The sequence below is a fragment of the Rhagoletis zephyria genome, unplaced genomic scaffold, assembly GCF_001687245.7.
Source record: "Rhagoletis zephyria isolate East Lansing unplaced genomic scaffold, Rhagoletis_zephyria_1.1 Rzeph_scaffold_00047, whole genome shotgun sequence".
Lineage (NCBI taxonomy): Eukaryota > Metazoa > Arthropoda > Insecta > Diptera > Tephritidae > Rhagoletis > Rhagoletis zephyria.
Genome location: NW_016157131.1, coordinates 526,072 through 538,819, shown reverse-complemented (window position 1 = coordinate 538,819; position 12,748 = coordinate 526,072). Strand labels below are relative to the sequence as shown.

The 12,748-nt window shown below is 32.9% G+C and overlaps 1 protein-coding gene, 1 long non-coding RNA gene and 2 other non-coding genes across 4 annotated transcripts; all 4 read right to left on the bottom strand.

Annotated features, from left to right (window-relative positions):
• Positions 1–2,981: 2,981 nt before the first annotated feature.
• Positions 2,982–5,912, bottom strand: LOC108367830 (enhancer of split M1 protein-like). The gene is made up of 3 exons (XM_017622530.1): positions 5,585–5,912; positions 5,290–5,466; positions 2,982–3,149 (listed from the first exon to the last, which is right to left on the bottom strand). Exons 1-3 carry the CDS (start codon positions 5,823–5,825, stop codon positions 3,103–3,105), a joined length of 465 nt encoding a protein of 154 aa, XP_017478019.1. The 5' UTR covers positions 5,826–5,912; the 3' UTR covers positions 2,982–3,102.
• Positions 5,913–8,060: 2,148 nt separating this feature from the next.
• Positions 8,061–8,142, bottom strand: TRNAS-AGA (transfer RNA serine (anticodon AGA)). Its single transcript has one exon. It is a non-coding gene; the product is annotated as a tRNA-Ser (tRNA).
• Positions 8,143–8,774: 632 nt separating this feature from the next.
• TRNAS-AGA (transfer RNA serine (anticodon AGA)) lies at positions 8,775–8,856 on the bottom strand. Its single transcript has one exon. It is a non-coding gene; the product is annotated as a tRNA-Ser (tRNA).
• Positions 8,857–11,085: 2,229 nt separating this feature from the next.
• On the bottom strand, positions 11,086–12,222 carry LOC108367823 (uncharacterized). The gene is made up of 2 exons (XR_001848299.1): positions 12,186–12,222; positions 11,086–12,129 (listed from the first exon to the last, which is right to left on the bottom strand). It is a non-coding gene; the product is annotated as an uncharacterized LOC108367823 (long non-coding RNA).
• Between the last annotated feature and the right edge of the window lie 526 nt (positions 12,223–12,748).

Below are 12,748 nucleotides of genomic sequence, written 5' to 3'. Positions count from 1 at the left end.
AAATTGTTAAAAAAATTTTATCAGTCAATCAGTTGTATGTATTCACATACCTATGTACATTAAGGTGCATCACTCTCCATACAAAAAAAAAAACAAAAGCTCGGTGTTGTTTTTCCATCGGAAATACAAATTATTGGATTTTAAGACTTGCGCCGAAATGTTTCGGAAAAATATTTACACTTACGTGAGCGGCGCTTTTTTGAAAATACCTCCAAAAATCGAGTGTTTTATAACTAAGATTTGTTTTCAAAAATATTTTTTCTGAAAAATCGCCGTTGATCCAAAAAGAGTTTTATCTTAAGCGGGCTGCATGAAAATTTTTAAACATTTTATCCACGTTATCAAAATAATGAAAAATTTGGAGGTATTTTCAATTCGGTTTGGCTCAGGTAAAATTTAATATTTTCCCGAAATATTAGGCGGAAGACTTAAAATATAATAAATTTTATAACTCCGGTAAAAAATTCCGCGATTTGTTTGGTGATGCCCCTTAATGGACATATGTAAATAAAATTCGAATAGACAAAAAATAAAAATAATAAATCAATTGTGTAAAAAATGAAAAATAAAGGTAATTTATAATTTATAGCAAATTTATTATTCGCATTGAGGTAGATTTTCATAAGTGATACTTTTAAGGCAAATTTTAACTTCAAACGTCGTTCCATGAACACAGTAATAAAAAATCAGAGCATGAGAAATTTAAAAAATCTAGAAAAATTTGTTTTCAAAAAAACGAGTACTATATATATTAAACAATGAGCTTATTTAATTTTCCCCAAAAATTTATTTTTCTAAATTGAAAATTTGTGTATCTAATACATAGATATAATTTTTTTATAATTCTGGTTGATATTATTTTCCTAAAATGTGTTTTCTCATAATCGTATTTCGTTAAAAATCTTAAAAAAATGTGCGTTCTCCTCAAACGAGATTTTCCTGTAAAATTTTTATGTATCCTTAATATTATTATTTTGTTTTTTAATTTGTATTCCTAAAAATAGTTTTCACAAGAAGGGATTAGTTTATTAATTTTTTTTTAATGTTTCCCACGGTCCTGAAAGGGTTAAATATTTGAAATTCATTCATAACCCATTTAACTCGAAATGCTCGAAGTTCTAAGAGAAATATAGTGCTTATCATAACTATATGTACGACACTCACATATTGACAAGATTTGACTACTTATTTTATTATTTTTTAGTTTTTGTTATACGTTTGTAAAAATAAAGTTTATTCTTTAACAAAAACCATGTAAAAAACGTCAAAATAATTTCGTAAAAATTTGAGCTTTTTAATTAGATTTCTTAGAAATGTTTTGGGTATGCAGTTTGGTAGCCCATTCAATTTTGGTGCAAGGTGGCGCAAAAGTAATCATTTAATTTTGTTTTTGAATAACTTTTTTACTACATTAAAAAAAAATAAATATTTTGAGTGATGGAAATCGACCCTTACAATTTTTTCAATTGAGTGGAAAAGATGTTATCCATCAAGTGGCTGTCGCCAGTGCTGTTGATACACGTTTGTGCTCGTTTTGTCGCATTTTCGTTGATTTTCGGTGATAACTGTTCGCTTTTCTGCCGAATATTCTCCTTGAGGGCTGCGAAGGTGTGAGGCTTATTGGCATAAATCTGCGACTTCAAGTAGTCCCGAAGAAATAAGTGATTAAGAAGAAGTGCAATTTTTTGTTTTGCTCATTTTCTTCATATAAAAAAAAAACGTCGAACTTACCTCAGAGAAGAAAAGGAGTGGCATTGTCATCGAAAATATTGCCAAAAATCAACGGTAAGTCCCAGCTACTTCAGAGTTGCATTTTTTTAATTGAATGGCCTACAAAACTGCATACTCAAAATATTTCTAAAACATCTAATTAAAAAGTTCTAAATGTTTACGGAAGTTTGTTGATTTTTTATGAAAGTTTTCTAATTTATTTTTTAATATTGCACAAACATTAAAACTTGAACTTATACGTTTTTGTTGAAGAATAAACTATGTTTTTGTAAACAAGTAATTAAAATTAAAAAATAATAAAATAAATAGTCAAACCGTAAAAATATGTAGATGTCGTAAAGTTATGATAAGCACGATGCGAACTTTCGTCTTAGGATTTTTTTTCCAAGTTTTTCGAACATCTATAGAATATCGCATACAAGGAATATAAAGTTTAAGAAGTATAAGTTAAGTACTTGAAGCAAGTTAAGTAACTAAAAAAGTATACAAAAGTAAGTGTAAAAATTAAACTGCAAATTAAAAATATCCTTAGCTACTTGAAAATTAAATAGTTATGTAATATATATTATAAGTAAGTCCAATAAAGAAACTACTACATAAATAAGTAAATAAAGGCCCACATATATGGATGTATGTATTAGAAAAAAGAAGGCACACTTCATGTTATCTTATGTAAGAAAATGATTTTATATTTATTATTATGTAAATACTCGTATTTTCACAAATAAAATATATATCTAAACATAAGTACTAATGTAAATATGTCACAGCAAGAAATAACTATGCGTGTTAAATGGTACTAACCACTATTCTAAGAAAAAATAAATTTTAAGTAGCGCTTAATTCCCATACACTAGATTATAAAAAAAATCATACATAAAATCAATTAAATAAGAATATTCTATTCCACTCGGAACAGATTTCAAGATATAAAGATATGTAAGTATTATAAAAAGTTTGTTTGTAAAATTGTAAGCAAAACCACGAAACCAAAACAAATAATAGAAATAATTAAGCAACGTTTTTGTATAATTTCTGAAAATAAACACTAAAATAATATGCTGAATTTTTTATTTGATATGCTTTTATTTTGGGATATTTTCAAAAGTAAGTACATACTAACGAGAAAAACATAAGTATACAATTATAGAAAATTTATATAATTCGAAAGTAAATCCTGTCTTGAACTATGCTCGCTCCGATCTTTCAAGAAGTAGTAAGTACACTAGATTTTTTTGTAATTTTTTGGATTTTTTTTTTGTTTTTTTTTTTTTTGCAATGCTAGATGCTTTTGTAGAAGTTTTTTATTGTGTCGGGGGAATATTCCATCATTTTTAATTCAAACAGAACCGCATTTTAAAATACGTTCGGTTACAACTTGTCCAGTCCGCATTCACTGTCTTCTGCCACAGTCCATGCTAAAAGAAAAATTTATTAATATTAGATAGAATAAGAAACTGCACATGAATTATAGAAGTAAATAAGAAGGTAGTCAATTATTTATAAGTATTTATGTAGATAAGAAGCCTTTTGTGTAACCGAGTAGTTTATACACAAGTCGCGCCTACCCTACAGCGCAGGACCCATTATCAAGGTAACCAGTAGGGATGTTTGGTAGATATTTGGTAGACATACAGAATCCGGATACTTTTTTGGTTATCGGACTTTAGGGCAGATTACTGCTCGAACCTGAAAGGATTTCCGGATTTGGACTCTAGAAATATTAGTTTGAGGCCCTTTTTCGGAAAAAGATATTTGTTGTATTTTTTTTTTTTTTTGTATCAAGACTTATAATCAAGGTAAAAAATATTTCATTTTTTTTTTTCATTATGAAAAGAAAATTTTCCGCATTAAAGGGCAACGAACATTAAGTCGAAAGCGCGTCTGCTTCTTTATTGACGCTGCAACCGCCTAAACCAACTGACGCCAATTGGAAATACCAAGTGTAGCCAAGTCCTTCATCGCCTGGCCTTTCCAACGCAGAGGATTCCTTCCTCTTCCTCTGTTATCAGCATCATTGTCCTTGCCTTCGCGGAATATACCAGCACGCGCATGATGAGTAACTTATAGAGTGTGATTTCTGTACGACAAGGGAGGAATTAACCTCTCAATTGGCTACTTAATCCAAAGTAGGAGTTGTTGGCAAGAGTGATTCTCTGTTGTTATTATTGGTGTTAATGCCGGTTCGTAAATAAACGAAAGCCTCTAGTTTTTCAAACTTGTAACTGTCAACAGTGACATGGGTGCCGAGACGTTTATGCTCGGACGGTTTTTCTGATGACAGGGGATACTTCATTTTATTTCTACTCTATCTAATTCTGAGAAGGCTGAACAGACGTAGCCCTTGGGATTTACCGATGATGGCGATTTCGTCGGCATACTTCAGCAATTATATGCTCTGAGCTTTTGAGTTCTGCATCTCTTATTATCTTCTCCAACATCAGATTAAAGAGTCACCTTGTCTGAAACCTGGTTCGCTATCAAACGGCTCGGAGAGGTCGTACCCACTTCTAGCAGAGCTGGTGGTATTGCTCAACGTCATTTTACCCAACCGTATTCGTTTCTCCGGGATATCAAATTCAGACTTCGCGACATAAAGACAACCTCTTTTCAAGCTGTCAATCGACTAATAGATGGTGTGTATCGATCCTATTATCGCGAGTCTTGTCCAAGATTTGGCGTATTGTTAAGGCCTGGTCTATGGTGGATTTGATATGGTCTAAAGTCACACTGATAAGGCCGAATCAGTTCGTTGACGGTGAGCTTCAGTCTTTCACACAATACGCTCCAAAAAACCTTGATCGGAGGGCACTTAAACTCCAGTCGTCGGGCCATAGAATGTATCAGCGGTGAGCGGCGCCGCCCCACCAATCAGAAATGCCGCTCATTGCGTGGCCACTTCAATAGTATTTCATATGTTTTCATTTTAAGCAGCTCACTACTCAGCCGCTCGCCGCTTTGCTGCTCATTGCTTGTCCTCGGCATGAGAGTTTATGCATACACCTTATCAACTCCTCGCCGCCGTACTTGAACAGCTCGGCTTGCAGGTCAGCTTTTTGTTTTTAGCCGGGTAATAACCAGGCGGTGGAACATCGACTTGCTCATCATTGACTGGGGGGAGCGCTCAGATTCGTCTTCTCCACTACTTCCAGTGCTGCTGGACATCAGTCAGTAGGTTGCCATGTTCGTTCTTATGGCAGTCGCCCTAGTCTTGGAAACCTTCCGTAAGTTGCCTAACTCTTCGGGTGTTTTTTTTCTCTCGACCAGCATTTTAAGCTCTTCGCATACACGTATTTCGACCTTTTTCTTCTTATTGCAGCAAATACGTCTCGTTTCCCTCTTCTGTTCCCACGTAACGTTCCCACTTAGCTCGCGTTGGCCAGCTAAGGTTCATGCCGGGTGCTTCAGCCTCAAAGCTGAATTCCTAAGTACCTAATTCTTTCCAGGCATATATTTTGTATTATCAGTTTATGTAAATGTATGTAGGTATACTCCATATATGTATTTGTTTATCATAAACTAAAACCACATCATAGTCCTTCATATTTTAATACTCACCATCAACAGAGAGGCAATTCTCCACAGCTAAAACGCAGCTATTACCGAAAATTTCTTTAACTTTGCCATTCGAAGCACAAATCGGTTCGTAAATGAAGGGACAAGGACGCAAACATTGTTGGCGTAACAAAGGATCGATATGCTGTAGACAAGACGACAGGGATGTGATGCGCCAAACTGCAATTAAAAAGCATTTAAAAGTTTCTCGATTTAAGTTACAAACAAATAGTTAATAACTATTACAAAGTAATTTGCCAAAAAAAAAAACAACAACAAACAAGCAAACCGCGCTCACCTGTGCCTGTGCTGCAACTTGCATAACGCCGTAGACAATCATTGTGAAAGTAGCGATATACGGCTGTGCCGCCTGCCTCACTGCCAGACTCCTTTTTTCCGCCTAGTACGCCATCGTAGACCGCACAAACAGGATCGAAGATTTTCGGGCAGGCATTTGTGCATTCCTCGCTGCCATCAGATTGCTCGCCTTTTGCCGCTGAGAGGATAATGAAAAATACTACCGTTGCCGCGATTTTCATTTTTTATTTTTATTTATTTTGTTTGGTTTATTTTTTGCACTGCTTGGTTACTTGTTGCACCAATAGATTTGCACTGTATTGCAATCGGATTAAAGTTTGCATTTTATACAAAATCTTGTGCACTTTCAGCAACATTTTTGTTTTTTTTTTTATCACGGAATCTTTATGTTGTTAAGCTGCGTGGAATAAAATGAAATGCTTCTTATTTGTATAGCAATTCGTCGATGCAGTGAATTCTTATCGGTTATCCAAACTGTATGCGTAACCTTGGCACTGAAGTGCCAGGTTGAGGCAGCACAAAGTTGGGCAATGAATAAATGGAGTGGCACAACGGTGTTTATTTATTAATGCATAAATGTGGAGAGCATATTTTTTTTTTTTTTTTGTTTTTTTTAAGAGTATGTAGGCACTTTTGTGTCTTGTTGTGCCATAATGCACCCTTAAAGCATAGATGTCCAAACATTCGGGTTTCCTTGGCTTAATTGGAAGAAGACATGGTTTTTGGGCCACAAATTTAGTAACACTGTAACACACAAATAATTCATAAGAAAAATGGGCTGCGATTTGCACAGGCGCACAAGTCGAATTCCTACACTAGCTGGACAAAATTTTGAAAATCAAAGCCATGTGAATAGCGTCAAAATGCCGTGGCTTACTTCTTGATACAATAGATAATTGTAACTAATTTTTGTTTTTTTTTTTAACTCATTCACTAATAAAAGAATATAAAGCTTATAAGTTGGCTAGTCGATGCAAGACCTAAACAACAACCATATTCAAGTGTTGTTGCAGTCCCGTCTGCTCAGTGACAGCAAGAAACTTGAGATCGAAAGCAACATGAGTTTTGCCCACTTGCATCCCCTCGATGCCTCCTAGTCATTGCTGAGCGAAGTATTCACCCAGTTTCTGATGGTGGTATAGATGGCCAAAGTAGGAAGTGCTATGACTGGTTGCAGATCGAGAAATGCCTGATCTAAACCAACTATGGCCAAATGGTCAGATGTCTGATTATCAGGTACTCCGGAGTGACCTGGCACCCAGTGTAAAGCAAACTCGTTATGTTTACCAACATAATTTAGTCCAGACTTGCATTGCCGAACTACTAGTTTGGAAGTACTTAGGTAGGGGGCTGGCCAATGTCTTAAGTGCAGCTTGGCTGTCACTGCAGACACGTAAATTCCTTCCCCTCCATCTAATTTCTCCCACGTAGTCAATCGCTTTGAGGATTCCAATTACCTCAGCCTGGAAGACCGAAGTGTATTCCCCAAGAGAAAAATGAAGCTTATCCCCATTAACTTCGGTAAAGACCCCAGAGTAAATTTTGGAGCCATCAGTGAAGATTCGACAATGAGTGAGTCCGGACTCAGTGCTAGAATTAAGCCAGCATTCAGCCTCAGGGAGCTCAACATTATAATCTCTTCAACAAAGGTAATAGTTACGTACTATGCTGTAGCATTGAAAATACATAAGTACCCCACTCAAATTTGTACCAACATCCGTTTCTTTTTAGTTAAATAAAGAGGCTTCTAAGCAACCAGTTTGGTTACTATCGAAACCTGATACATTTTCGTGGACACCCATATTTTTTATGCCAACGTAGACCCCCCTCGAGTCTATCGTGGAACACTAGGCGTTCACATGGACCACTTTGGGAATCACTGTTTTAAACAAACGAGCCTGTAAACTGCAAAATAAATCAAGCGACCTCTGCTGGACTTTTTTGTTACAACAGTCGACGGCTAGATGGCGCTGTTATATGTAAGTATTTCGCTTGCTCCTCTGAATCACTGAAGTGAGGCGACAACAAAAGCTGCTCGCTGTTAAGCAACGACAGAAGGAAGTATGTATTGATTTTAGACTATATAATTGTACATAGTATAGCAAGGAATGTAAAATTTACTTTAAATCTACGTTCTTAATATTTAAATTTACGTTCACATAAATGTCAGCTGCTGGTTAGTTTCACTACAGCCGCCTTGCTTGTGTTCAGCCCTTTATATATCACAACAAATAGATATCGATTTTTACCGGCAGGCGTCGCCCATCGCATTATGTTGCCAGCTGTTTCTTTGCCATTTAAAAAGTAGATATGTGACACAGCTTCGTGATTTACTATTAAAAAAAAAAACAACTATAATTAAACATAGACATACATTCAAATCAACGAGCTTAAGTCGAAAAAATTTAAAAAAAATTAAATCAATTTTATAAATTTGGTAAAAAAAGTTACTCCTTCGCAGTCGGTAGGATTCGAACCTACGCTCCCAGAGGGAATCTGATTTCTAGTCAGACGCCTTAACCGCTCGGCCACGACTGCTGTTTATGTGGTGCTGCTCAATGCGCCATAAAAGTAAAGGGGCTACAAACAACAACAAAGTTCAATACCAAAGTTGAAAATACGTACTTGTTTGGCAACAATGCATTTTTTATTGACATTAAAAAATTGCAGAATAATATATCATTTGTAGCGTATGCTTACTCATAATCCGTTGATATTTATATCACTTACAGTTGTCAACAAAATAAAGGGAATGCGATATTTTCACCAGTCAAGAATATTTTTCCTTCTCGATTGTTGCTTAATGGTCAATTTCCTTTGTTTGTTTGGTTTTTATTAATTTTTTATGAAAGTATAGCTCATTACCTGAAAAACCATATCGATCGAAGTTTCAAACTTTGAGAAAAAATTATAAAAATTCAACACATGTTTACCAAAATTTCATTCTTTTTATTGAAATATTTTTTTTTTAATTTAAAGTATGCATTTTTATAGCCCATTTAATTTTAGTACAAGTTTCAAGTAAGAAACGATTTTTTTTTTTTTTTTAATAAATTTTATATAGCTGTGCAGCTTTGCATGAAAGTTTTCAAATAGAAATGTTACAAAATCAAAGTTAGGGGAATAATTTAAAAATTCACAAAATAATTAGTCGCCTTTTAAGCTTTCCGCGCAGTCGGTAGGATTCGAACCTACGCTCCCAGAGGGAATCTGATTTCTAGTCAGACGCCTTAACCGCTCGGCCACGACTGCATTTGGTTCCGTTGTGTCAATAGCACCATATGAGTTTAGTAAAAATTACTTACATACATATATACAGTATCTAACCATTTAATTAAGACCGATGTCAAGTTTCACAGTGTGGCGGCCTTAAATTGTATTATGTATGTACATATATCGGCAAAATGTACATGTAATCATTGATGAAATGGAGGCTTGCTCGAGTTGCAATCACAACTGCAGTGTTGCGCGAATTACATATTAAAGTATCACATTCGGTGTGAATTTCTAGCAACGTGTTATCATTTGGGCAGTTGCAACAGTGTTGCAAATTTTCATCAGTGCGGCAGTAATGCCACTTTTATTACGTGCCTTGAACAGGCCCTAGTTCTGATTCAGTATTCCGTGAACTCACAGGTTTGTACACGAACTAGCTGGAAGTTACAGGATAAATGTTCCCGTACTCCAAAATCCTATAAAATCATGAAAAGTGTCAAGCGATCAGCTGTTACTCAAAAATGAACAAAAATTGTATGTTGTTAGGTTGAAAGTGAAAAGTTCTTGGCTAGCAATCAACTTTTAATTTATTGCCTTCCACGTGCTCGGTTTCTGTTTTAGTATGGAAGGAGACTGGCGTAAAATTGTCCATTCGCGTTAATTGCTTTTTCAAACTATCCATCTTAAAAAGAGAAAACGCACAGAACTTTATGTAGTTTTTTTTATTATTTTTTTCTGAATTACACACAATACAAGTGTTTTTTTCCAAATTGTTTGCACACATATAAATGTAATTGGTTTTTATCGCTAATATTTTATTTTTTTATTGTATTTATTTTGCCATTGCATATTGTTAACAAATTTTCGTAAGCATTCTTCTAAATCATTTCGGTAGAATTTAAAGCATTTAATAAATATAAATAAGAACACATTCGTTTTTTTTGTACGAATTTTTTAATAACCTTTTTTTTTGTTAAACAATGATTTACTTATTAATTTTGATATTTACTGCCTGTAATTCAGCTTAAAAAGGTGGAAAATTCAGCTATTTCTGCAGGCTTTGCTTTGTAGTAGAGCTGATTGGTGGAAATGTTTACGCTATTGTCATAATGCTGACCATAAATGTGACCATGAAGTATTTATTAATGAATATATATATGTATACAGTGCCAGCCAGTATTAAGTATTGTTTTTTTAATAATCCGAATTCAAAATTTATACGAAATTTATAATTCAACAAATTACCATCAAAATTTCAAAAAAATTTTTACGAAAAAATAGATTTTGTTCATACGTTGCATGGCAGAAAACGTGCAACAACCTCGGCAAAAAATATCAAAAACCAAGGGTACTTTCTATGCCCTTGAAATTTGCACTTCATTGCCTACTACATTTTTTTTTTTAAGTTTGAAATTTGGTTGAAATACGTTTTGCATAAAGTTTGAAAATCGCATTTACATGGTTTTTGTTATAGAATATAAAATAAAAAAATATATAAAAAGTTATTAAATATTAAATAAACACAAAAAAAAACTCTCAATACTGAGGATCAGAAGTGGGCGCTATACAAGTGGCCGCCACTGTATACATATGTATATCCATATGCATCTATGGTTGGTATGTGTACGTAATGTTCAAGTCTGAGTACTTGTACCCTCTTTTTAATTATGTTTTTCTATATTCTGTATTAAGCACTGAACAGATATTATTGGTATGAATTGATTTTTTTATTGAAAATCTAACAATATTGTTGTGACATGATACAATATTTTTTGAAACATTATTGCAATATTTGTTTTTATTTTTATTGTTTTTTTATTTCATTATCTTAATTAAAAATTAATTAAAGTCACAATGTGTCAAAAAAAGTCATTTCAAAAAAGAACAAGTACGTACTACATATTAAAATAAGGCCTTTTGCATAATACCTTGTTACGTTTATAAATAGTTTAATATGCCTTGCACTGTTTTGTTTATTTTTATTATATTTTTTTCTTTGTTTTTTTTATGTATGTTACCGCATTACTTTGGACCACGTTAACCGATTTCTATAATTCTTGTTTTAAAGGAAAGGTGTTACCTCTCAGGTGGTCTCATGCTAATTTGGTTTAAATCCGATCATTGGATCATGAAGAAATTAACGATAATCTTAAATTTTTATACGAGAATTGAAGCCCGCTTTGGTTTTTTGCTTAAAAATTACTTGTTTTTTTCATAAAATAGTTAGATTTTTATCGTTATAAATTTTTAAATAATAAGGTGCTGAAGCTTTTGCCAAAGGCTATTATTTATTATTATGTTTCAAGATATTGAAACATTTTTGTAATACGGAAAGTTGAACTAAAAGCTAGAATAAATTATTTAAACTGAATGCAGAGAAGTTAAAACAAAAAAGTTTGAATATATTTTTGAGCAGTAGTTTTGTAAAATGCATTTTTTTAAGTAATACTCGTAAGAAGTATCAAATAGAGTTGAACGAAGGATTATGCGACTTCAAGTCAGAGACTTAATTTGAAACCTTTTAAAGAAATACTTATCATGTTACATACATATGTACATATGTACTCCTATACACCGTGGCGGCCACATAATAGAGGACACCACATCTTTAGAAGTTTCGACCATTTCTTTTTAATACATTTTTTTTTACAAAAATATACATAGGTTATACCACAGCAAAAACTACATAACTCAAAGTTTAAAACCTTTCGTTCTGATACAAATTATATTTTTGTAAAAAATTTAAAAAAAAAATAAATGGTCAAAACTACAAACTACAACTGTCAAACGACAGCTTCGTATTGGTGAAACATTTAGGTCATTAAATTGTCAAAAAGTCATCATTGCGTAACTAGTTCCGAAGTACTCCGAAATGATATATGAATAGAGTCCCAAAATAGTATTGAGGTAGTTCCGAAAAAGTCGTGAAATGTAATTGCATTTGTTTTGAACGCCAGTGTAAATCGTAGTCAAATACGATTTTGAAACTTTTAATAAAAAAAAAACTTGGAAACAATTTCGCAAATCGTACTTTTCAAATGAATTTCTGAACACGGCTAAAAATAGTGTAGAATTTATACATAAAGATTTTGCTCAAGACAAATCCGCCTCAAGTTTAAACCTAAAAACATTTCTTTTTTTTTACATTTTAACTAATAAGCTTCTTTTTGGTTGCATCACATTTTGCATATTAAAATTAAAATTATTAAAGAACTTAAGTACAAAACTGCAAGTGCCTTGATTTTCATAAAAAAAGTTCTTTGGAACATACAATTTTTTATTTTGCATTTTCTTAGCCATTTTATTGAACTAAACTTGCATTTCATTGTGAATTACAGCCGAGCGCAAATTAATACAATAGATACATATGCTATTGTTGGGCAGTTGGGCATTTATAATTAATTATTAAATGCGAGAACCGGAAACATATGTATTTTATAAACAATTTGACAGTTTGGTTAGTTACATGACTCCACTCGCAGTTTTCGAGGTGTTTTTTTTTTTCAGTTTAACCCTAGAATACGAAGATAATTTTTTTCTCAATTAATACTAATGTTCGCCTGTGAGGCTACCGGAGGAAAAAGATACACATTTTTTCTTTTTAAAACCTTAATTTTTGTATCTCAGAAGCTACTAAAAGAAATAAAAAAAATTTAATTCATAAATCCAATATTGCCAAAACAAAATGCATATTGAAAGTAAACAAACTTTTCATAGTTTCTTTTTAGAGATAATGTGGGCATTGACACCTATCTGGTCATCGGGTTATATTTTTCATTTAGTTTACAACAAAAAACTTCATAGAATAATAATTTTTAACTAGATAATCTGATAACCATGCAAGAGATAATTAAATTTATCTTACTTTTAAATAAAAACTGATTATTTTGTTTCTGACGAAATTACATGAATTAAATATATAAACTAC